Below are 22,817 nucleotides of genomic sequence, written 5' to 3'. Positions count from 1 at the left end.
TTAATTTCAGCCAACAGGTTTTCACTCTGATTAAGGTCCGGGGACTGGACTGGACACTTTAATTTTATTGGTCTGAAACTAAGATGCTGTTCACTTAATGGTGTGTTTGGGGCCGTTGTCTTGTTGACAAGTAGTTTTATACATGCAAACTGATTCATGATCCCTTGCATGCGATAAACAGGCCAGACACCATAGTAAGAAAAACATCACCACAGTGCTTGACTCTCTATAGAGTGGGCAGTGGTTTCAACTCAGTGTTTGGGGGTCGTCTGACAAACTGTCTTCTACTCTTGGACCCAAAAAGAACAATCTTACTTTCATCAATCCACAAAATATTTCTCAATTTCTCTTTAGGCCAGTTGATGTGCTCTTTGGCTGATTATATCCTCTTCAACATGTCTTTTACAGGGGGACTTTGTGGGGTCTTATAGATTAGCTTCACACAGGTGTATTCTAATCATCACAGAACTCACTTTTAACTTCAGATCCATTCAAATAGTCTTTTGTTTTCTTCCCCGTCTCTCTGGTTTTGTTTTGCATTTTAAAGCCCTGGAGTCCATTTTGGCCGAGTAGTCTATCATTTTCTGTATATCTTTATACATTTTCCTCTCTCCAACCAATGTCTTAATCAAAGTATGGTGTTCATCTGAACAATACCTCCTGAGCAATGAGCGACCCATTTCTGTCAGGTTCTCAGAGACAACTACATGTACAACATGTGCTGATCATCCTTAAAATGAGGGCCAAATGATTGACACCTGGTGCTTCTCAGAATGAATGACCTCAGTAATCCACACAGCTACTATTATCATCAAATCAATTATTTAATTACACAGACTCAGGAGCATGCATATAATGAATGTTGGTTCCGTTGGTTTTCTATGACTCTACTACACCTACTAGTAAATTATTTGTCATGTGGTAATATGATTTCTGCCAAAACAGTTGGCAGTCTGGTTGGACTGCTATTATTTTGAAAAACAGCCATTTGTGAAAACATGAAAGTCCATGAGTGATTTCTTATGAAAAGAACACTATTTGAAACATTTCCTACTAAGATTAGTTCATTTGATGAGAACCTTCTGTGGCGACTAACTGTGCTGCTTCCAGATAGAAGATATTTTAATTTTGGCCGGTACAGAATGAAAGTGGCAAATTTAACATTTATTAAATAGACAAAATTTTTATTTGGTGTGCTCCTGACTGCTGAAGTAAGAGTCAACACCATGGTGAGATTGAATGAGCAGTCAAAAAGAAGATGGTAGCAGTTTATAAGGAGGGTATAAGGATTTGAAATCAGCCATTCCCCTGACTGGGAAATAATCCATAAATCAAGCCATTTAAACCAACTACCAACATGCCCAGTCGCCCGAAAGCAAACTGCAAGATGCTACAAATAATCTCCAAAAACATGTCATAATGGGACCATCATTTGCTTTTGTTAGTGTTGATGTAAAAATGCATGCCTGTATAATCCGAAAGAGACTAAACAAGTCTAGCTTTCAAAATTAGAAAAAGTTAGGAGAATGCCCAAATAAGATTAATATAAACTTACTTTTGACCTTAAAAAGCCAAAGAGTGCACACACACTGCAGACAGTAAACAGAGCTCTATTTTATTTTGAATGAGTCTTTTAATTAATGCATTTCAAGTACTCCAAAAATTACATCTCTTTGCACAATACAATTTCAAATTTTTATTTTTTTAGTAAAAATGTTCAAAGTGAACAAAAATTTCGAATACTGTATAAAACACAGTGAACATTAAAATCAGACAGTAGTTTTTACGGTTTAATCGTGTTCTTACGGCCTACATCACCTACAACATTTCAACTCAATTTGGACATTTTCAGTGCACGTTTATCTAAAAACTTTTACCAAGACTATGAAATTAAAAACAAAGTAAATTTACAGGCATTTTTTTTTTAAACTTCTGCTCATCTACCCAAACCATGCCACAGGATAAGAAAAGGTCAAAATAATAATGAGAATGCAACATTAACTCGATCACTCCGAATAGTCCCCCACCCCCCCATTGATGACAGTGGTCAAAAGTAAAAAGCAAATTCCAGTTCTACTTGCACAGAGAAGAACATAAATAACTTAGTAGAGAGGAAACTTTGTCACATATGAACATTTTTAACAAGTTACTCTGAATTTAGAAAAAAAAAAAAGAAGAAAGAAATAGATGTATCAAAATGTACTTTTCATTTTCAAATTAAATGCAAATTTGTTTTTTTCCAAGTACTGTACAAGTTTACAGGTAAATTCTGCAGGCCTGACAGGAGAGATGTGGCCCGGGAGATGAGATTTAAAAATAGCTTCGTTTTTTACAGAGATGAGTAAAAGCGACTGCCGACCTATCGGCTTCATCCGCCTCATTGCTGAAACAGTGACACATGTTAATTCTTTACATCAACCGCTACCCTACAGAGCTCATTATTACTACAACCACTGTTGCATTAGTCGTTATTGGCGGGGCGTGCATTTAAAACTAAAGTCAGAGCGCACGTGCGAAGTGAAATCCAATATCTGTGCTTATTGTGCTTTGCCTTGCGTCTACTTGCAGAGGCATTTATGTAAGAACATTGTTGCAGTTTAGTGTCATTATGGGGGAATTTTTCCTCCATACATATGCGACATAAAAGCATGCATTTTCAATTCAAGAGCAAGACTCCTTATTTTCCGTCAGATATTGGACTGCTCTCACTCAAAACTCTCCTCTCACACCCAAAACGAATACACAAACATGCTCTGTTCAACCTCCAAAGTGTTTATATGCTCAGATTGTGCACATATCTTCTGCTGCTGTTTGAATCCTGCTTCTTGTGCTTTAACCTCCTCTACAGGGATGAAAGCTGTACTTTCAGGTGTTTTCACTGTTTGCACATTTGTCTTTGCCCTAGTAACTCTGCTTGATACCATGTCCAGCCAATAAAATGGCAGTGTGACTCTGAGCAATAACATGAACACCCAACAGAAAGCAGCGCTGTCAGAGTTACTCTAAAGAAAGTGTTGAGGAGGAAAAAAACGGGGTTGAGAGCGTAGGTTTTATCCACGGTAAAGTTCTAGTGAAGGTATAAGACTCAAACTGGAGCGGAAGAAATTTGTGCAACAAATCTGACTGCAGAAACACGGTTTTGTTTAGGAGCAGAGCAAATTCATAAGCAGGGGAGACTTATCTTGAGTGTGAGTTATATGGGAGAGCAGTAAAACATCTGTTAGAGAAAGTCAGGAATTTTTTCTCAATTTAAAAACGTATGCTCGTTAAAGAGTTTCTAAAGAAAAATCCCCCAAACCATACGTCATGGTTACATCACCGTATACTGTCCTCTAATAAATAAATTTAACAAATGGGCTTTGTTCGCAAACACCTGAGGTCAAACAGAAACGATCACATTCCCGTCCGGGTGCACAATGAAAGATTCCCTTAGTGGATTTTTATGCCGCGCCGCTGTGAGCATTCTTGCACTCCTGAGCTCTCTAAAGGACCTGATTCTCCTCAAGATGAGACCAGGAAATAGTTGCGGGTCTTTTCCTACAAATTAGTAGTGAACGCACTGAGGAAAACGTTAGTGAACAACACTGCTGCATTATACTTCTCTATCCTTCGTTATATAGCTGTCAAAGTAAAGTACTGTTGAGTGAGTTACGAAGATTACAGACCTTTGTCAATTCAAAGTCACATGTAATAAATGTGTCTGCATGCCCACATTGAAAGGTTCTTAGATTCACTATTTGAAGAATAATAGAATGACTTCATCTTAAATTTTTTTAGTCATTTTTAAAGATTTATTTCCACACTCATGTAAACTAACTCTGCGACATGACTCGTTTCTAGACTCCTAGCCTTCATGTTTGAACATAACCAGCTTCAGCTTCATTCTTCATGGTGACAAACAAAAAGTGTTGTGCCAAACTATGTGATCCTTCATTTCGGTTCCCATGACGCTACATCTCCTTACGCAACATGAGCAAAGCATAACGTTAGCAAGACCAAAAAAATAAACAAGTAAAAACAGGGATCAGATGCCCTTGATGTTTATAATCTTGCAATCAAATAAAAGTGAATGCGATCCAACTGACTGGTAACTCAAGAGCGTCAAATCCTCAACGTACCTTCATTTATGTTTTAAGAATCCTGAGAGCACTAACCAAAAAGAAAAGAAAGTGAAGAATTACACATTTACAGTAGAAGAAATAGTTTGTTTTCACTTATGATACACTAAATATTTACAGTCACATGCAGAAGAATGTCTGCATGAAGAGACCAGAGCCTGTCTCGTTTGCTGTTCGACATGTAAAAATCAGAAAAAAGTGCCACAAACTCCCAGAGTGTCTCTCATTCCTGGCAGGGATGGTGACGAGGAAAAAAGAAGAAGCATGGAACAATTCACCAGCAGCCACCAGCTAGTCACTCGAAGAAGACATCGCAACAGAACTAAAAACACATCACAGGATGTACCAACGCTACACATAATTCCTTAACTCCTTGGCACGCCTTTAAACAAAAGAGAAAAGAACAAAGGAAGGAAGAAAAAGAAAGATGGAAAACGACGCTTGATCGCACTGCATTGGAGATGGCTGATGGTCGAGTCCACTCCACAGAGAGCTAAATGACTTGTTAGACAATGTTTACTCTTCTTCCACGTGAGCGTGTTGTCTGCAGATTGGAGGATATGACGATGACAAACAACCATGTCAGGCTTTTCTTTGGATGGAGTGACGCTTTTATTTCCCACTGTAGGCACGAGGAAGAGCCAAGGCATTGGGGGTTGCGGAGGTGCAGGAGGGGGGGTTGCAGGGTCTCAGCGTCTCATCTGGCCCATCTGATAGTTGTCTCTGGGCTGACGATGGTGCCTCTGGGGCTGCGCCTGCCGCTGGGGCTGTCCCCGGGCTTGTCGCTGCCCGCCGTGGCCTCCGTGGGGGTGAGGGTGCTGTGACTGGTGCTGCACCTGAGAGCTGGCGTGCTGCTGCGCTCGTCGCCTCTTCAGAGTGCCTAGTAACAAGAAAACCCCACTGAACGTTTGTTGCAGGAGCATAATTCTTCCTGACTTTTAACTTATTAGTTTAAAATGTATAAAATATTCACACCTCTTGCATTTTTTAACATAACATTTTTTTTTTTTAATAGGGGTATTGTTCAATATTTTTTTTCTAAAATGAGACTGGAACATTGAAGGTGTATTGTAACCTTTTAACACCTGACAGTGTCATGTATTGGAAAAAATAAAATAAAAAAATGGCCAAAATTGGAATCGGCAGGACAGGCTTTTTAAAGATTAGTGATCGGCCAGAAAACTGCAATCTGTGCACCCCTAAATACAACCACAAATTTCTAGGTATTATGGGGAGAGGATTTTACGTAATAGACCAATGCAACCTAGCTTAAAACATACACGGTTTTCCTTTTTATTTAACAGGGGAAAGAAAAGATGTTTGTAGTAACATAAAAACTAAAAAGGGGGGATCAATACTTTCACAAGGTGAAGAAGTTTGTAGTGTTTACTCAAGTAGTACACTAAAATAAATCCAAAAATTAATTCAGATATTTATATTTCCTCTCTCCGTTTTGTGCAACACATTTTGTTTTCAGTGCTTGCGTAAAAAGGTTCAGGTTGGCTATTTGTGTGTTATTGCACTGACCTGGCAGTGGTTTGGGAGGAGGCAGTTTGGGGTTACTGCTCGGTGTGTGAACACTGCAGATCTTAATGAAGCCAGCCATGAGCATGATGAGGGCAATGCCCATCAACAGCACGGCCCACCAGTGAGCCTAGAGGAAAAATCCAGCACAAATCTTAAGAAACTTGAAAAGTCAAAATGTCCAATTAAAAATAACGTTTCAATACGTACCACAATCCACTCTGCAATGTTCTCATAGAGTTCTGGGTTAAAGATGGCCTTCTTTAGTCTGGCGAGCGGTCCGTCGGCATCCACCAATCGGCACTTCATGAACACATCACAGTAGCCCTTGAAATCGTTGCAAGGTGATCCCGCTGGCAAGGTGGTTACTTTTTTATTGAAGAAACGAGCCAAGCGCTCTGACCCTGTGCTGCTGCATGTGTTTGGGTTCACTGTGGAAACAGATCACTGATTGTCATTTGCATTGTGTTGACTGAGGGAAAAAAAACTCGAATTAAACAGAAGGGGAAGCAACTAAATTTAGGAGCAGGTGGATCACTTACTCTTCTCCATGCAGCAGACGTGGCAAAGCTCAGTCTCATCCTTGCCATCTTGGCTGGCACAGGTGCACGCCTCGAGCCCGTACTTCTCACAGATGGAGCCGGAGCAGCCCTGCGGGGGAGGAACATGAGGACAGGCGACATCAACCACTGACTAGTGTGAAAATAGTGTTGCTATAACGACCAGCTCTCCCAGCCCAGGTGTGAAATGTTCAGCTGCTCACCCCGTTGAGGCAGACTTGAGTTTCTCCATGGCAGGCAGTGAAGTTGGCCTTGGGCTCTGAGGTTGGGCACTGGGCGCTTATGCCGCTACACATGCCCTGGTGAGCACACTCAGACTCTTCTCTGCACTTCTCATTGCGACCCTTGTAGCTGCACTCTGGTGTACAACAAGGACCCTGACTCGGGCTGATGAGAAACAAGTGCTGAATCAAAAACCTGTCATGCATGAGCTGACCGACCCTCCTCATGCAGAACAAAATATATCTGGAAAACCCACAAAAAAAGAAAAAACTGCAACACCTACCTGCAGACTTTGTTGGGCTTTAATTTACACTTCTTGTTGTCAGGCTGGTTGGCGTCGTAGCAACACTCGTCTCTGCACTGGTCGCTGTAGCCACAGTCGCACTCTTCTCCAGGCTCAACCAGGCCGTTACCACAGATCGGCTGACCGGATTCTGACGGAAAGAAAAACTAAGTCAAGCTCCAAAAAAAACTGCAGTTTGTAAATGATGTTAAAGTTTTACAGGTATTCAAATACTGCAGAAGAAAGATAAAAACAAACGTATGTAAGACAGTTATAGAATGTTCAAACAAACCCATTGGGAATATAATGTCAAGAAATCCGTACAGACACTCAGTGTTGTTGGAAAATTACTGCATCACACCAGCAAAACCAGTAAGCATAAGTATTCCATTCACGCAGCTCCTGTTAGATGTCTACATACAATTCGTCACGAATGTCATTAATTTTGGGCTTTTTAAGATTTATTTGAACTGTTCTTTTTTCAGTATGCAATGATGATACAACAATTAACCTAAATTCATTTTAAACACAAGAATTGTGCGTGCGAGTTTGAAGTAAATGTGATTTTTTTAACTAATCAAAAGGGTCAAAATTATATAGACAGGCCAAGATGTTCACACACCCCACCAATATTTAGGAAAATGCCTCTTGGCAAGGCTTTTGTATCCGTCAACAAGCTCTGCTCCTGGCATAATCTTGACAGGATGTTTGGAAAACTTCACAGATTTGACCTAACCCTTCTCAGATTACAGTTTGAATGTTCAGGAATAGGGCAGGAACCAAACCGACTCAAGCCTATCATGAGCTGGAACCTCCTCAACTACCAGTGCTATGACGCGATGACAAGAACGTTAGGAGGAGGCTTTTAAACTTAAGAACAGTGCACCAACTGTCAAGCATTGTGGTGACAGAATCATACGAAGGGTCTCTGTTGCTGCCATCGGCCGGGTTACACTGCACAAATCGCATGGAATCGCAAATAAGGACGACTACCACTCATTTACTCACCCTCACATCAAATCCGCAGCTAGATAGTTGAGCCTTAGCTGTGGCTTCTAATTGTACAATCATCGCTAACACACATCAAAACTGGTTTTGGAAAATATTAAGTAGGCTTACATTAAAGCCCTGACCTCAATTCTAGTGACAGTTTATGGAAAATACCTGAAGTTAAGTCCGTTCCAGGAAGCAGACCACTTTAAATTAACCCTACCAATTCTGACAGGTAAGAGTGGTCAAACATCAGCCCAGAACTTTGTCACAAGCTTGTCGACGGCTACAAACACTGAATAGTCAAAGTAAAACCTGCTAAGGGGCATTTGAACAATTATTAATGGGGGTGTATGCATATGTATGTTGTAGCAAATGTAACTTTGACCAGAAAAATCTACAATACATAAAATGGTGTCATTTGTAACTTCTTTGTGTAGGTAATAATTTTAAAGCAATCCCAAATGTGCCATCTGTATAAAAACACAAAAAAAATGTATAAATAAATAAAAAATCAAGGGCAGTTGTGCAGCCTGCCAAATGTTGTCAGATAAAAATAATACTGGGCCAAAGCCACGATTGGGTTTATGAGCTGGTCCCACTCAGCAGGATCACCAACAGTTGCCATATTTTATTCACTAATTAAGATGTCTGGATGACTTTCCTCTGCACTGCAGGGAAAAGCTGAGTAAGAACAATTACAGGGTTGGAATTTATGATTCCTTAACAAGAGAAGTTCAAATGTAGGTCAATGGAAAGCAGTAAGACCTACCAACAAAACAGCCTCTCTTCTTCTCCAGAACCTGGCTGATGTTGCGAATGCTGCAGACGGAGAACTTATTATTGTTCAGCTTGTCTCCCGATGTGGCTCTCGCATACATGATATAATTGCCCTTCTCCTTTTTGTCTTGGCTTTTGGATTCTCCTGGGGTGCACTCGGCTCCAGAGTCATGCTTGGGGGGGGGGGGAGGTTAGAAGAGGAGGAGATGAAAGTGCATACCACACATTAAATGCGCCACATCTAAGTAACTTACCGGGGAGCCAAAGTTGTGTCCTACTTCATGAGCAAAGGTGATATGAGAGACTTTTGGAGGTACGTGGGAGGCATAATTCTGTACAGTGATTATACCAGTGTTGAGAGACTTCCTTTTCCCGTCAGAGTACATCTTGCTTTTTTCACAGATCCCCCCAGAGCTCCCTGGAATAGAAAGGCACACACAGGGAAAGACTTTTTCGCATTAAAGAGATCAAGAATGGTTAATTCTGTAAGTATAATATCCAGTCTATTTAATAATAATAATAATAATAACAATTCTTCATTCGTAAGCTGGTAAGGTATATTTCAGTACCTGAGGGGGCTCCCACCCAGGCCAGTCCCAACACCCCATCATCAAAATCTCTGTCAGTGAAAACGTAAGCCAAGCAGTAATCATCGTGGTTCTGCTCCGAATTGAGCTCCAAAAACTTCTCCACACCGATGTTGGCAAAGCGGAACGGGTTGGATCGGTCTCTCTCGTCATTGGTGGTGTTTATCTAGACAGGAAAGGAATGGGTTCAGGGCCAGGCCAAAGACCTAAACAACGCTGTAAGACAGATGCATGCATAAAAAATGTCGGTGTTACTCACCCTGATCCTTTTCACCATGAAGCTGATGTTACGAATGCCCATGAAGTCTGTGCCCTGATAGATGGCATCAATGGCTTTGACATGGCTGGAGATCTGAAGGTGCAAAACACAAAAAACAGGGTGTCCTTATAGATTTAAGGACATAAATGTAACAGCCTATTAGCAAAGTCTGAGGTATGGCACTCTAAAATATGTTCTCTTCCAATTTAAGGCTTAAATCAGCAGCTTGAGAAGTATTTACATGTTTATTTATAACAGCAGTGAGGTCATTTGACAGATTGATTTATTGGTATAGGATTTAGTGTTTTGGAATTTTACTCATAAACCGATGTGTAAGTTTAGATGATATTAAAAAACCATTTCACATTAGCAACACAGAATTAGAAATGAACAGCAGAATTCAGTTAATGCTGAGGGTGGTTGTACTGCTGCATTCAACAACAACTGGGAACTTTCCACTTTCATTATTCAGCTCATTCTAACTTAATCATTCTCCGTTATTCCCAAAAAAAGCAGCTTATTGGCCAAATATTTCATATCAAAATCAGCTTTATTCATCGAGTTTGTGCACACAAACAAAGAATTTGACTTTGGCTCCACTTTGCTCCCAGTGAAGACATTTTAATATAAAAATTATTTTAAAGCATATTTTAAGATGAAGACCCATCTGCTTATTTTTAAAACAACATTTCAGGCTTCTGGTGATAATACAGAGTGACTGGAAGTATGGCCAGACACTGTCATCTATTCTGGTTTTGCAGAGCCTTAAAGCCTTCCAGCCTTCTAGGTTCTGTCCCTAGACAGAAAACAGGAGGTTAAAGCGCCACCTGGTGGTCTTCCTCCAGGTCAGTAGTAAGTTCAGCTTTTAAAAGGAGAAGTTATTCGGGTACGTATAAGATTATATTTTACATCCAGTTAAGAGTCAAATTAGTTGAAACAAGTGGGCCCTTGTATTGTTTGGTTTTTTTATTTGCTAGTATTTTTTTTCTTTCTAAGCAAAATGTTGGTTTGACAACCCTGTGGAGCACTATTTAGCTTCACTTGGACAAAACGTATTAGGCTTAAATACTGAAATGAAGTTACCAGAAGGTAAATTCTACCTTGCTCTGCATAACCTACTCTGTTAGTTTCCCTTCATACCAACAATGGCTTTGGGAGGTGGGTTCTTTGTAAAATATGAGGGGAAAAAATATGTTTTTCCTTTTGTTGAAGTTGTAACAACCTCGCTCTAAAAACTGAGGGACTTGCCAACTACTTATTGTACATAATCCTACTGGAATAGATATAACTGGATCTGAATTAGACCCTTTTACGTTTTCTGTACCTGAAATTACTTCTTTTTGTAAAATATTGCCATACAGACCTCCTTAAGACAGAAACCTGATTATCTCTTTTGGTGCCAATATAGGAGGGGAAACACCTAAAAGGCAAATTCTGCCAAAACTTGTTAATATCATGCCATAATTTAATTGTATTTTCAGGACTTTAATATTCCACAGACACAACTTCGAGCATTTTGACTGTTCTTATATTGCCCAAGAGTTTCTACTGTTCTACAGTACTTTGCTGCGAGGTACAAACCTTCATGTAATACACTGTGCATTACCTGAGCTATGACAGCATCTCTGGTCTTATAGTATTTGAAGAAAAGGTGGTCAGTCTGAATGAAAAGCTGGCAGGTATTTTTCTCCACCTGGGCCATCCTCTTTTTCCTCAGCAGCACTGGGTCATCAAGCTCAGCCTCAGTGTGGAGCTCCTGCTGTGACGAGCACATGCGAGTTAAATAAAACATATTTATAGCATTTTCAGCCTAACAGTGAATAAATAAATAATAAGAAGTATTTTTAGATTTTCTCTCTCATCCTACAGCACGTTCATAAACCAGATTTTAGCAAAGAACTTATACCGTCTATGTCGCAGCGTGATGCTGGAAAAAAAAACATGGATAAGATGAAGTAAAACTACAGTTAACCTAAAAACAGTTGAGATTCTGAAATTACAAATGCATCTTAGTAAATTCAAGAAGTGAAATTTATAATATATTTACACACGATCAAAAATATTTATATCAGTGTTTATTTCTGTTAGTTCTGATGATTAAGGCTTATAGCAATGAAAATAAAAACTGTAACTTCGTTTCTCAGAAAGCCTGAATATTGCATACGACCAATGAAAAAAGTTTGTTACTACAGAAATGTCTGCCTGCTTCAAAGCATGCATGAATTACTGTGTAAGTACAGCGTTGCATGGGGGCAATGAGCCTGCGGCTCCACTAAGGTGTTCAGGAAGCCAAGGTTGCTTCAATGGTGACCTTCAGCTCGTCTACATTGTTGGGTCTGGTGCCTCTCATCTCCCTCTGGACAAACCTCTATAGATTCTCTTTAGGGTTCTGTTCCTTCAAACTCTGGGACATTGATTTCTTAATGCAACAATTACCTTCCCTGGAAAAGAGGACTTTGCACAGCTGAGCAACTTTCCAGTCCCTTTTCTCTGGAGTGGCTCTCCCAGGACGGGCTTGGCACAAGAAATGCCCCGGCTGTAGCCCAGGTCCTGGATACGTCTGTGTCGTGGCAGTTTAAGCTCTGATCCAGTCTTGTGAATCTCAACCCAACTTTGTGCGGGCTTATTTTACAATCCTCTAAAGGGTGCCATTATCCCAGATGCTTCTGCACTTTTTTCTTCCTTTCGATTTTCCATTAATACACTTGGGTTACAATGTGAACCCCCAGTGTATCTACCAATTACCTTTTGTGGTGTTCCCTCCTTGTGGACGGTGTCACCGACTGTCTGCTGTACATCAGCAGCTTTCCCCATGATTATGTAAGCCTTGACAGAATGTGTCTCTGTTAAAATGCTTGTCTTTAATAGGTCTAATAGAAACAAAGGCTTAAAATAGATGTTTCTTTGTATATGAATCTATACATGAGTTTCACTTTTTGTATTGAATAAATAATGTTTTGATGCTAATTTACTGAGATGCACCTTGTTTATTAAGTATTTATACGAGTACTACGAATTCTGTATGCACAGTTAAATGTTGTTGGTGAGGATTTTTCTTTGGACCCTATGCTGCTCAGTATCTAGGATCTATATTTGCAGGGATACATGATCTAAAATAAACTGCCCAAAGCAGAAAGACATTGTATATTCAGGATCTTATTCAAGTCAGCCTTTCTGATATCACGAAACCTTATGATTAATAATAATAATACCGCAACCAGGATGAATTCTAGTTATTATTACACATTACAGAGCAATGCTTCAACACTAAAAAGATGCTTCTTTTGCAGAATATTAATTCATATTAATACTCCAGCACAGATACGGACACGTCCAGCCTTACTTTACCAAATCCTGTTGGCTTTTATGACAGTATGTGGGGATTCACCTTGGCTGGCTCCTCTCTAACAGAGGCCTGATACTTCTTCATCCTCTCGAACACAGAGCTATCTGCGCAGCCTCCCTCTGGGCCGTACTTGTGCGGGTAGTCTGTGTGAGAGAGGCAGACACACAAACACTGTTTGGATTATAAAGACAATGTTGGCTACTTAACCGCCTGAGTCCTTCTATTCCTGGTGCTATTCATGATCAGCTAATGGATGTACTTATACGCCACTTGATACGCCTCGCTTCAGTGTGTGAGTCGCTACTTTCCTGTCGCTCTCATTAGTGATTCCTCTCGCAATCCTGTTTAATTTGCCCCAAAGCCACTTGCTATGTGTTCACAGATGATTTGAAATTAAAGGCTGCTGCCATAGTGAAGTGTGCTTGGTGCTCACTATTAGTACCAACATTGTGTAGAGTGCATAAATACGCCAGCAGCTGAGAGAAAGATTGTGTTATTCAGCTAATGAGCACCCCGGGTATCTCTACTCCCAGGGGCTGGGGCAATCACACCAGTCAGCCTTCATCAGCTCAGCTGCCCTAACCTTACACTTTCCCTGCATATAACAGATTGCACATTTCTGATATAAGAAAATACACTGTTGAGTGAATTTGTGCAGGTGAGGAGTCTAGGGACTTACGTATGTCATCTTCGTGGTAGATGACTGAGTGAAATGGCACGTCTTTGCCCTCCAGGTATCTCTCAGCTGGCTCCACATAGTAAGTGCCGTGGTAGCTCTGTATGAAGCCCTCAAACTTACCATCCACAACGGAGCCATGAATCAGGGTCCCTTTCTCACCTGGGAAATCAAATTATGGCAGTTTATTTTCAGACTCACATCGGATCGGGTACTTGGTTATCACAGCATCACAAAAAACTAACAGCTGTGTTCAAATTATCACGGAACTGAGGCATTAAATCAAATACGGCCTTACCGTAGATTTCTCCAGAGTAAATATGAGAGCTGTCGTATGGAATCTCTTCCCCTGAAACTTCTACTTTCATATCTGGAGGGAATAAGGTGGCATCCCTTTTCATTCGTAAATTGAAATGCCTGGAATGATAAGAGGAGATATTCACAAAGCTGCCTGCACCTAATCAGTCAATATTTATGTCCTTCTACCTATACATAATTCAATTAGTTCTGAATTTTGACACAACTGATGTACTGCAATCAAATCTATTCCACAGTGGCTCTGGTTGTGTGCTCAGAAATGTTGTCCTGCAGGAATGTGGACCTCTGCTATATTCTCAAGACCTTTTTCGGCCTCTAAGAGTATTTAGATGCACAATAGATCTAATAATGGTCATCATTGTAATAACAATGTGTACAATACTCCATTACTGAACACTTTGTGGATTGGATATTTGGTAGGGAATAATATTTTACATTCCATGTATCGAAACTCTCCTTTCAGATAAATATTTGGCTGCATGGATGAACTTTCACTGCCCTTCCTGTCCACATCTGATATCAGATATTGGTGACTCACAGAGTACTGGAAGAATGATGGGTACAGTGTGATTATATTTACATAAATAAAAAATAATAAAAAATAAAAAAGGTGGGGAAGAAATACTGGATTTATCATTATTAATGCCCTCATCATAATAACCAACAATGTCACGTGGCCCTAATATAGCGCACCCAATGTAGCTTCATTCATCTTCCCATGAACTCTGACCAGCTTCTCTGTCCTTGTTGAAGTAAAGCATCCCCACAGCATTAAGCTGCCACTACCATGTTTCAACAAGAAGATGGTGTTTTCAGGGTAATGTGCATCTCATCCAACTATCTGGCTGTGTCCCCTACACTCAGCAAACTGCAGACTTTTTATGGTTTTCTTCTTGCCACTCTTTAATAAAACACAGATTCCTGAAATTGTACAACTTAGAGTTGCCCCGTATGATTCGAGCTGAGAATTTCTGCAGTTTGGCTAGACATTTAACAACTAGTAATATCTACCTAGTCTTGCATGAAATGGGAAGAAGGGTCAAAAGAGGAGCACTGACATAGGTAGAAATATCTAGACTGCTTTGCTATAAAGCCAGTAGAAAGAAATTATATCTTAATGTTTAGAGAAACCCTTGTGTTTAATGCAGCACCTACTTAAGAGCTTTTATTGTGAGTGTGTCTGACAGTCCTCTGATCCCATACACAGCAGCTAAATGATATTGAAGACAAAGGAAAGGGGGGGGAGGGGGTCAGTTTGGTATTTTAATTCAACCTAAAAATATTAACATCACAGCAAATGAAATCTATTAAATGACTTTTTCAGTTACACTTTTTTCAAGACTGTATCTCATCAGCCTCATTGTGCCTGTGCTCGTCTGACCACCATGGGATCCAGGACCTTCAGCCGCCCCGCCTCCCTCTTTTCCAATCTCAACTGAAAACGCATCTGTTCAAACAAGCATCTGTAACATAATTAAGCACCATTGTCCTATTATTTAGTTCTCTGACGTTTTTATTTTCTAGTGTTTACTGCTTAACCTTTATTGATTTGCCCTGCTAGTCAGCTGGCTGAAAGAAGGCTACAACACTTTTTCCTTGTTTGAAACGTGAGAAATATTCAGCCATAATCAACACTCTTGCTACCTTCACACCAAATACAGCAGGTGTTTATTCTACATTTTCCTTTAGTCTCTGTAACACAATTAAACTTATAATGAAAACATTTTCCAGAAAGCTTTTATAACACTGTAATAGCCATTATAGCCCAAAAGACTAACAGAAACCATCTTAATGTGCATTTAACCTGCTATGCTGACACAATGTTAGACCTTATATGAAAAATAGAGGTTTTTCCCACACTTTCCCGCTCCAGTTTCTGTTTCGTAGCTGTCCTAGCTGACATTAAGGTTGGGATTATAGAAGTCAGTGTGAGTGAAGTCAAAGGAAAAAACACACACCACTCAGAGCCCAACCCACCATTTTGGAGATACTGTAAACTAACCCCTAATTTCCACAACAAATGTTTTGGATCGCGCCCTGTATTCTGCAGGCGCTACTCAGGAAACGCTCAAATGTGGTCAAGAGAAGAAAACCTGATTGTTGGGCCAGAAAATTAAAGGTATAAATCTTAAGTTTGGACTAAGTCAAAAATAAATAAAAAAATAAAAAAAAACGTGCTGATATACAGTTTTTCAAAGGAAAAAAAAAGAAATTTTGTGTATGTTTTTGTCTAGTTTATATTTCATTCTGTTATTCTCTTCCTTGTTACGCAGCATCAGGGTTAAGGAACAGCAAGTCCTGTTGCAGCCAGGATGATAAACAGTCCCTGCCAAGTTTCAAGGCAGATGGTGGTGACTTTGTGATGGAGTTTAGACTCTTTTTAACCAACACCGCCACCTCCTCCTCAAAATAGGGACAAACAATACGCATCCTCCCATCTGTGGAATTAGTATTTATTTTAGATCTTAATGTATCTGCCTCCGCAATCACCTCCAGGATGTGCATTGAAACAGCTTTAGCTTTATCCGAAGCCCTAATAATATAAAGATGGTATCATGCGTGGAAAGAAAAAAGGCAGCAGATGTGCACAACTTAGAAGATTAAAAATGTAAAAGCTTGCTATCTTCAGGCATTTAACCAACTGATGGCTCATCTGGCTCCAACTGAACCAAAAGAAACTCCACAAAAAAAAAACACAACAACCAAGACATACACTTCAGCACTGATACGTCCCTGACCACTTCCCAATAAACAGGAAAAAAAAACACACACACACAAAAAAAAGTTTAATCTTACTGCAAATCCCTTCCACTAAACCTTCCATGGCAAACAATACATGTACATGGGATTAGTTTGCAAACATATGGGACATGAGGTCATATATAAAAAGGTGAACAAACCTTCCGTGGGCATGAAAATCTAAATGGAGGAACTTGTCTTCATGGGAGAGGGCCCTCTTGGCCCTCTGATGCTTGCTGTGAATGAGCTCTGTGTCGTAGGACAGACCTTCATAATGACGGATATACTTGTTCAGAGGATTCCTATAGTGTCCTGTGAGGAAGAAAAACAACAAAAAATCAAACACCTGTTAGGGTGGATGGCCGCAATGATCGCAGCGAGGGTCAAGAAATATTTAATAATTCAGTCTAAGCTTTATGCCAAAAACTGTTAAATGAGACCAGACGTCTGGTACATCATGTATTCAGAGCAGAAACTGAGATCTGTTTTCTGCTTGACAAAATTATCTAAGTAACAGATATTACCACTGATGTTTTCAATTTAAATAACTACTAAAAAGCAAACTCTCTCACCTGTCAAAAATACCATTTCAACAACTAATTTCCAAACTCTGATTAAACACCCCATCTTCAGGCAGACCTGATGGATGGAAAACTACCGAACAGAAGGATGTCATCTCCGACAGGTAAACATTCAAAGGTTCTAATAAAATGTCCTCTTATCTTAGCCGTTTGTTTCCTTACACACACCTCCAAAAGCGGAACATTTTGTTGGGAAACATTTAATTTTCTAATTTCATTAAAACATAACTGTGCACAATACAACTTGCCAATAAAGTGAACACTTAGCACATGATCTTAGATAGATACTGCTGTTAGCTTAACAGACAATGCAGGTCATGTTGACATTTTGTATTATTGTCATTTCGGTCTTTTTTTTAAATGTTTTTTTACCCTACCTTTCCGGATACGATAAGATGTTGTATGTGATTTTGAACCAGCTATGAGTCAGTTCGCCTCCCCCTTGGGGATGTTTCGCACACACTACGACAGAAGATGATTTCAAGTAATTTTCTATATTGGAATCATAGTAAGAAAATGTAGCGAGTCCAATAAATAACATGTAGCAGAATGACGTATCATATAGTTATTTTCCTTTTATCAGTAGTAGACGTGGGTCTGGGCAGTTTCTATGGTTTCAGTGCTTTTAATGAGATGTCAGAGAAAGTACCAGAGGGATTTGAGGTTTCCTTGGCTATATGGAGTAAAACTGCACTGCCCATCAGCTGGCTTAAAGAAAGGTTTTACATTTTTCCTCACATACAAAAAATACAAATCAGGGCTGTTAAAAATATTAACTGTTATTAGTAACATTGTTAATAATAACAATGTTAATAATTACATTGTTAATGTAACATTAACAATGTAATGTTAATGTTTTACATTGTTAATGAAAAACGTTAATAACATTAACAATGTTAATAACATTGTTATTACTGTTATTAACCTTGTACTTTATCAGTATACTTGACCAAACGAACTGATCTGCAATGGTTAAGTAAGTGGTGACAAAATCGTTTTTGGTGGGAGGGGATGTGTGGACACCTGTTGGTATGAAATGAGTGAATTGACGTGAAGCCCATCAGAGTATAAAAAACCAGAAGAAAAAAAGGAAAACTTAAAATGAAACTGAGCTGAAGTCTTTTTTATAGTTTTTACATACCCTTAATATAGAAAAACCAGAGCAATAAGGAGTCTAGTATTATTATGGGACAACTGTAAGTTTTCTCTCTCAGGACTGCGCTTCACACAAACATTTGGGTTTTTCTATCCTTACGGGGACTTTGCATTGACTTCCATTCATTTTTCATTCATTTCCATAGCCTAAACCTGACCCTAACCTAAACTCAGTTCAGACCTTAGTCCTACTAACCCAACAACGGCACTTTCCCCATGGGGACCAGGCTTTGGTCGCCACAAAGAGCTGTGGGTCCTTTTCAGAAAATACAAAAACACACACACACACATACACACACACAAAACACTGGACAGGGTTTAAAAATCTTCTGGACTGACTGCAGTGAGTGTTCTTGCTCTACAATGAAAACAATGCCAAAGTGAATTCACTCCAATCAGTCCAAACATTATCACCGACTGCTGGGAAAACCTGGACTCCTGCAGTCAAATGGATCTTACTTTAACACCTCGTGTTTAGGTTATTTTTGAAGAGAAATCTAATTCCCCTGTAGGCGGCAAAAAGGACAACAAAAACAGCCAAGCCCTGACTTTAAATGCTCATGATACCGTCTGATGGCATCTAAAGAAACAAATTACAATCCAGAGATTGTACCCAAAGCCAGTATAATTGGACATGTACCGACAGGTCACAGCTGGGGATTTACTTAATGTTAAATGACTGGTCATAGCATTTTGGCTAAATGCTGTACAAGAAGTACTGTTCTGAGTAGAGGTCCGAATCACTGAATGTGCTGGGGATCATCCAATAACAGACACATGAAGCACAGGATTATGATGGAAACATACAGCAGCTCTGTATGGCCTCTGTTTTAAAGCTGAGCTAAATCTATTAAAATCAAATAAATGCCAGCTTTAGTGCTACTGCAGAAGCTGCTTCAGAGCAGAAATCTTCTACCGCCAGAGGAGTGGGAGGAGGACAAGAAGGGAAGCGCTTCTCATGCATATCGGCCCATTTCACATTTAAAATTACACTGGAAACGTCAATCCACAGCAAAGAAAAAGTGTTTGCGTACAATAAACTGGTGGGATTATTTAGTGTTAACAATGTGAAACAAGCAACCCAAAGGATCACATAAATCAGGCAGCTTTCCCACAACATTTCTAAATGACACTACTTTCATTAAAAAGACAATATGTAATTAGAGCTGTCTGGCAGGTAATTAGGCCTGACTAAAGAACCATCATTTACTGGATACTGTAAATAAAAGCTGTGTAACAACGACAGATAAATGCACCAGATTTCAGCCTCTTCCCTGTTCTTAAGCAGTATCAAATATTTAGCCGGTATCATTAAATTTTTCATCGAGGTGACTGTGAGACGTGAAGAATGCCAGGAATTACCTCGTCTGTTAAGTCTTTCAACAGTCCAACAAAAAAAAAAAAAGGCAGGCTGTTTAATGGAGAGCAAAAGAAGCCCGAGGTTTAGATAAATGCGCAAGTGACGGTAGCTTTCATTACAGAAGCAGTGACCTTTAAAACGATGACAGACGGGAAAAGCTGTTTTAGAACTCACATTTGGCTTTATTATGGTCCGGCAAAATGCTTGGTAAATACTTCACAAGAACAAGATCTTTTCAACAAAAGAGGACACTCTGCGTCAATGACAGACAAAAATAATATAAGTTGGAGAACAAACAAATTACTTATATAACCAATACTCTAATTTTGATGGGAAGATTTCACCCTTCACTAATGTAAATTTGCCTCCCAAACAAAAATACCTTTAAGTTAAATTCAAATTCATAAACTGGTGCCTTAAATCTTAAAACATAAAAGCAACTCTTTTTTCCATGCACTGTAATTTATACACGCCTGCTTGAATTGATTATCCTCTCGCCTTATTTGGGCAGATTGTTTTATCTCTGACAACTTTCTGCTCTCTCAGATGTCTTATGTTTTTGCTTTCTTTGTCATATTTAAACTTTCAGATCTTCAAACTAATTTTAATGTCAAACAAAGATAACCTGAGTAAATACAAAACAGGGTTTTCAATTGTTGGTTTCACTTATGAAGCAAGAAAGCTATCAAAATCTACATGATACTATAAGAAAGGTAGTTGCCCCCTAAATCTAGTTACACGTTCTGTCACTATTAGAAGCAACAGCTGTCATCAAACATTTGTGATACCTGGCAATGAGTGTTTTCCGTTGCTGAAGAGGAATTTTAGCCCACTCATCTTTGCAGAATTGTTTCAATCTCAATCAGATCCAATTTCTGACTTATTTTTAGCCATTCAGAGGTGGACTTGCTGGTGTTCTTTGAATCAGTTTTCCTTTGCATAATGTGCAATGATTGAGCTTAAGATTTCAAACTAATGGCCACTTATTCTCCTTCATGATTTACTAGCAGAGAGAAGAATCCATGGTTTCAACAATTACAGTGAGTCGTCAAGGTTTCATGGCATTGCAGCAACTCCAGACCCTCACGCTGTTACCACAATGTTTGAATTTCAGTATGATGGGGATTTTAATGGAATGCTGTTAGTTTTACGTCGGATGTAACAAGCCACATATTTTACATATGTTCCGCTTTTTTATTGTTAGTCCACAGAGCATTTTCCCCAAACGCCTTGGGAATAATCAAGATGTATATCAGCAAATGTGAGAATGGCCTTTGCGTTCTTTTTGGTCAGCCATGGTTTTTGCCTATCTCTTATTGTTGAATCACGAATACCGACCTAAACTCAAGACAAATAAGGCCAGCAGAGGTTTAGATGTTGTTCTGAGAATTTTTTGTGAGACTAGGAAAACATGGTGTAAGGAAATCACACAAAGAGAATGTAATGATGAGGCCAGTGGCAATAAATGCACATGTTCCTTCATCCTCTTGTTCTCATCCAACACACTCAATATTGCAGTGGAAGTGCAAAGTGGGAGAAAATGACCCTTGGAATATATCCAACTGTTGCTGTGATCCAAACAGTGGTTCGCAATATTAAAATTGCTGTGACAGCATGTTTTTCGTACTGTACTGTGCTTCCTCTGGCGACCTTCTAGAGCTCTGGAGGAAATCCTGGGAAGGTACAATGTTATCTTTATTTGTGGCTCTCACTCTTTTGTTAATAATGGTCATTTTCAAGGCTGGAGGAAAAGCCTTAGAAACTGCTTTATTACCATTTTGCAGACCTTTACCTACAAGCCTACTTCATGTTGTCAGATGGGTTCTTCTACAGGATAAACAGTAATTAGCCCTGGTTGTGGCTAGTGAAGTAGAACTCAGCTTCCCCCAAAAGATTGGTTAAATAAATAAACAGTAAATTTGGAAATTAACAGACAAAAGCATCATCGTCTGACTGCATTTTGTGTTTACTCTGGTTATCTTTGATGATATAAAACATGCAAGAGTGACAAAAAAAACAAAACAAATAAAAGAAATGTCCAAGGGGGGCAAATACTATTTCACAGCACTGTACGTTGTTAATGTTTTCAAAAAGCCCCAAACAATCTCACTGAGCAATCCAATTGGAAACACTGCGTGGATTCTTGCTTTTGTTATTAAATTATTACAATGTTAGTATGCAATAACAACATTAATCAAAGAGCAAAAAGAGAAATAGTGTATCTAAGCTTGGGAACCTCGGATTCTGACCAAAACAGCTACCGTTAGCGGCTAACCTGAAAGTTAGCATCGAGCTAAAGGTCCGCTAACCCAGTCGGCATCTCCATCTTCTCATAACAATGGCTGTCGGCCCCATTCGCACGATAACAAACAGAACCGGGCCGAAGCCTACGATAAAAAGCAGTGACAACCCAAGAAAAACAACTGCCCGGTCTCGGTTTGCAGCAGCAAACTGCGTGAATCCACGCCGGCTTCGAGGCGACGCATCTTTTGTTAGCTTGGAGGGAGACGATGGAAAAGGGTGCAGTCCTGTTCACAACAAGCAGGCCCCGCTGATCCATCTCTGCCAGCTACCGGGATTTCTACTCCCCTCAGCCGCCGCTGCTGCCACGGCTAATGCTTCGCGTATTCCTCCCCCAAATGCCCCACTCACCTTGGGTGTAGTTTAGCAAGTAAACGAAGAGGAAAACTTTAAGGGGAAGCAGCGGTGACAAATCCATTGTTAGAGCATTGATACCGATTTCACTTTATTGTCCTATTTAAATAGGCGCAGACGCCCTGTGTGTTTATTGCAGCTTCCTCTCATCGCCTCCCCTCTCCAGCCCCAGCGTCGTGCCGTCACACGCAGGGCAGCTGGGATAACCTTCCCTCCCCTCCCCCCAGAAGAGCGTTCATGATCGGAGCCTGAATGCATCTCCGCACAGCTCTCCCTGTGAGCGTCGGTGTTAACGAAGGCTGTGCAGTTTTTCAACCCCACAGACGAATAAAGCCACCATTACAGACAGGGCGAGAAATTTACATCAAAGTTACTGTCGCGTAATGTTGCAAGGCGACCGTTAAATCCAGTGCAGATCTAGTGCGCTGGAATAAAAAATAAATAGATTAAAAAAAAAAAAAAAAAATCAATGGAAATGAACAAATTCGGGCTTAAAATACTTTTTAAGCTGACTTGTGAAATATTTCTTTAACAAACGTTGGAGCTGTGACCAATCGTAGCAAACAAACAGGTATGCAGTTATTAGTACACTGTGTTCTTGAGATCATTACAGACAATTTCTCTGTTTTTATGATCTAATTTTATCCCCCCAGCCACTCACTCA

At 39.8% G+C, this 22,817-nt stretch overlaps 1 protein-coding gene across 3 annotated transcripts; it reads right to left on the bottom strand.

Moving 5' to 3' along the window:
• Positions 1–1,594: 1,594 nt before the first annotated feature.
• LOC124880736 (disintegrin and metalloproteinase domain-containing protein 10-like) lies at positions 1,595–22,351 on the bottom strand. 3 transcript variants are annotated; one of them, XM_047386070.1, is made up of 16 exons: positions 22,151–22,351; positions 16,564–16,714; positions 13,644–13,762; positions 13,349–13,507; positions 12,712–12,812; positions 10,930–11,079; positions 9,324–9,416; positions 9,047–9,230; positions 8,732–8,895; positions 8,470–8,650; positions 6,708–6,858; positions 6,406–6,589; positions 6,185–6,293; positions 5,853–6,073; positions 5,646–5,772; positions 1,595–4,998 (listed from the first exon to the last, which is right to left on the bottom strand). In XM_047386070.1, the coding sequence occupies exons 1-16, from the start codon at positions 22,215–22,217 to the stop codon at positions 4,808–4,810; spliced, it is 2,352 nt and encodes a 783-aa protein (XP_047242026.1). In that variant the 5' UTR covers positions 22,218–22,351; the 3' UTR covers positions 1,595–4,807. The 3 variants fall into 3 exon arrangements, with proteins under 3 accessions (XP_047242026.1, XP_047242018.1, XP_047242034.1); XM_047386062.1 differs by having other exon boundaries at positions 10,930–11,082; positions 22,151–22,350; XM_047386078.1 differs by lacking the exon at positions 22,151–22,351 and adding an exon at positions 14,819–14,873 and having other exon boundaries at positions 10,930–11,082; positions 16,564–16,698.
• Positions 22,352–22,817: the final 466 nt, after the last annotated feature.

This window comes from Girardinichthys multiradiatus, chromosome 2 (genome assembly GCF_021462225.1).
Source record: "Girardinichthys multiradiatus isolate DD_20200921_A chromosome 2, DD_fGirMul_XY1, whole genome shotgun sequence".
NCBI lineage: Eukaryota > Metazoa > Chordata > Actinopteri > Cyprinodontiformes > Goodeidae > Girardinichthys > Girardinichthys multiradiatus.
Note: the sequence above shows the minus strand (reverse complement) of the source record. Positions and strands in the feature narration are given on the sequence as shown.

What these genes read in the sequence shown, in the direction of transcription:
- LOC124880736 (XM_047386062.1), bottom strand. Translation starts at nt 22,217, where the DNA reads ATGGATTTGTCACCGCTGCTTCCCCTTAAAGTTTTCCTCTTCGTTTAC. An exon ending in CTTGCTAAACTACACCCAAG is followed by an intron (nt 16,715 to 22,150) that starts GTGAGTGGGGCA and finishes TCTTCCTCACAG; the next exon opens with GACACTATAGGAATCCTCTG. An exon ending in CGTCTGCTGCATGGAGAAGA is followed by an intron (nt 6,074 to 6,184) that starts GTAAGTGATCCA and finishes CTGTTTCCACAG; the next exon opens with TGAACCCAAACACATGCAGC.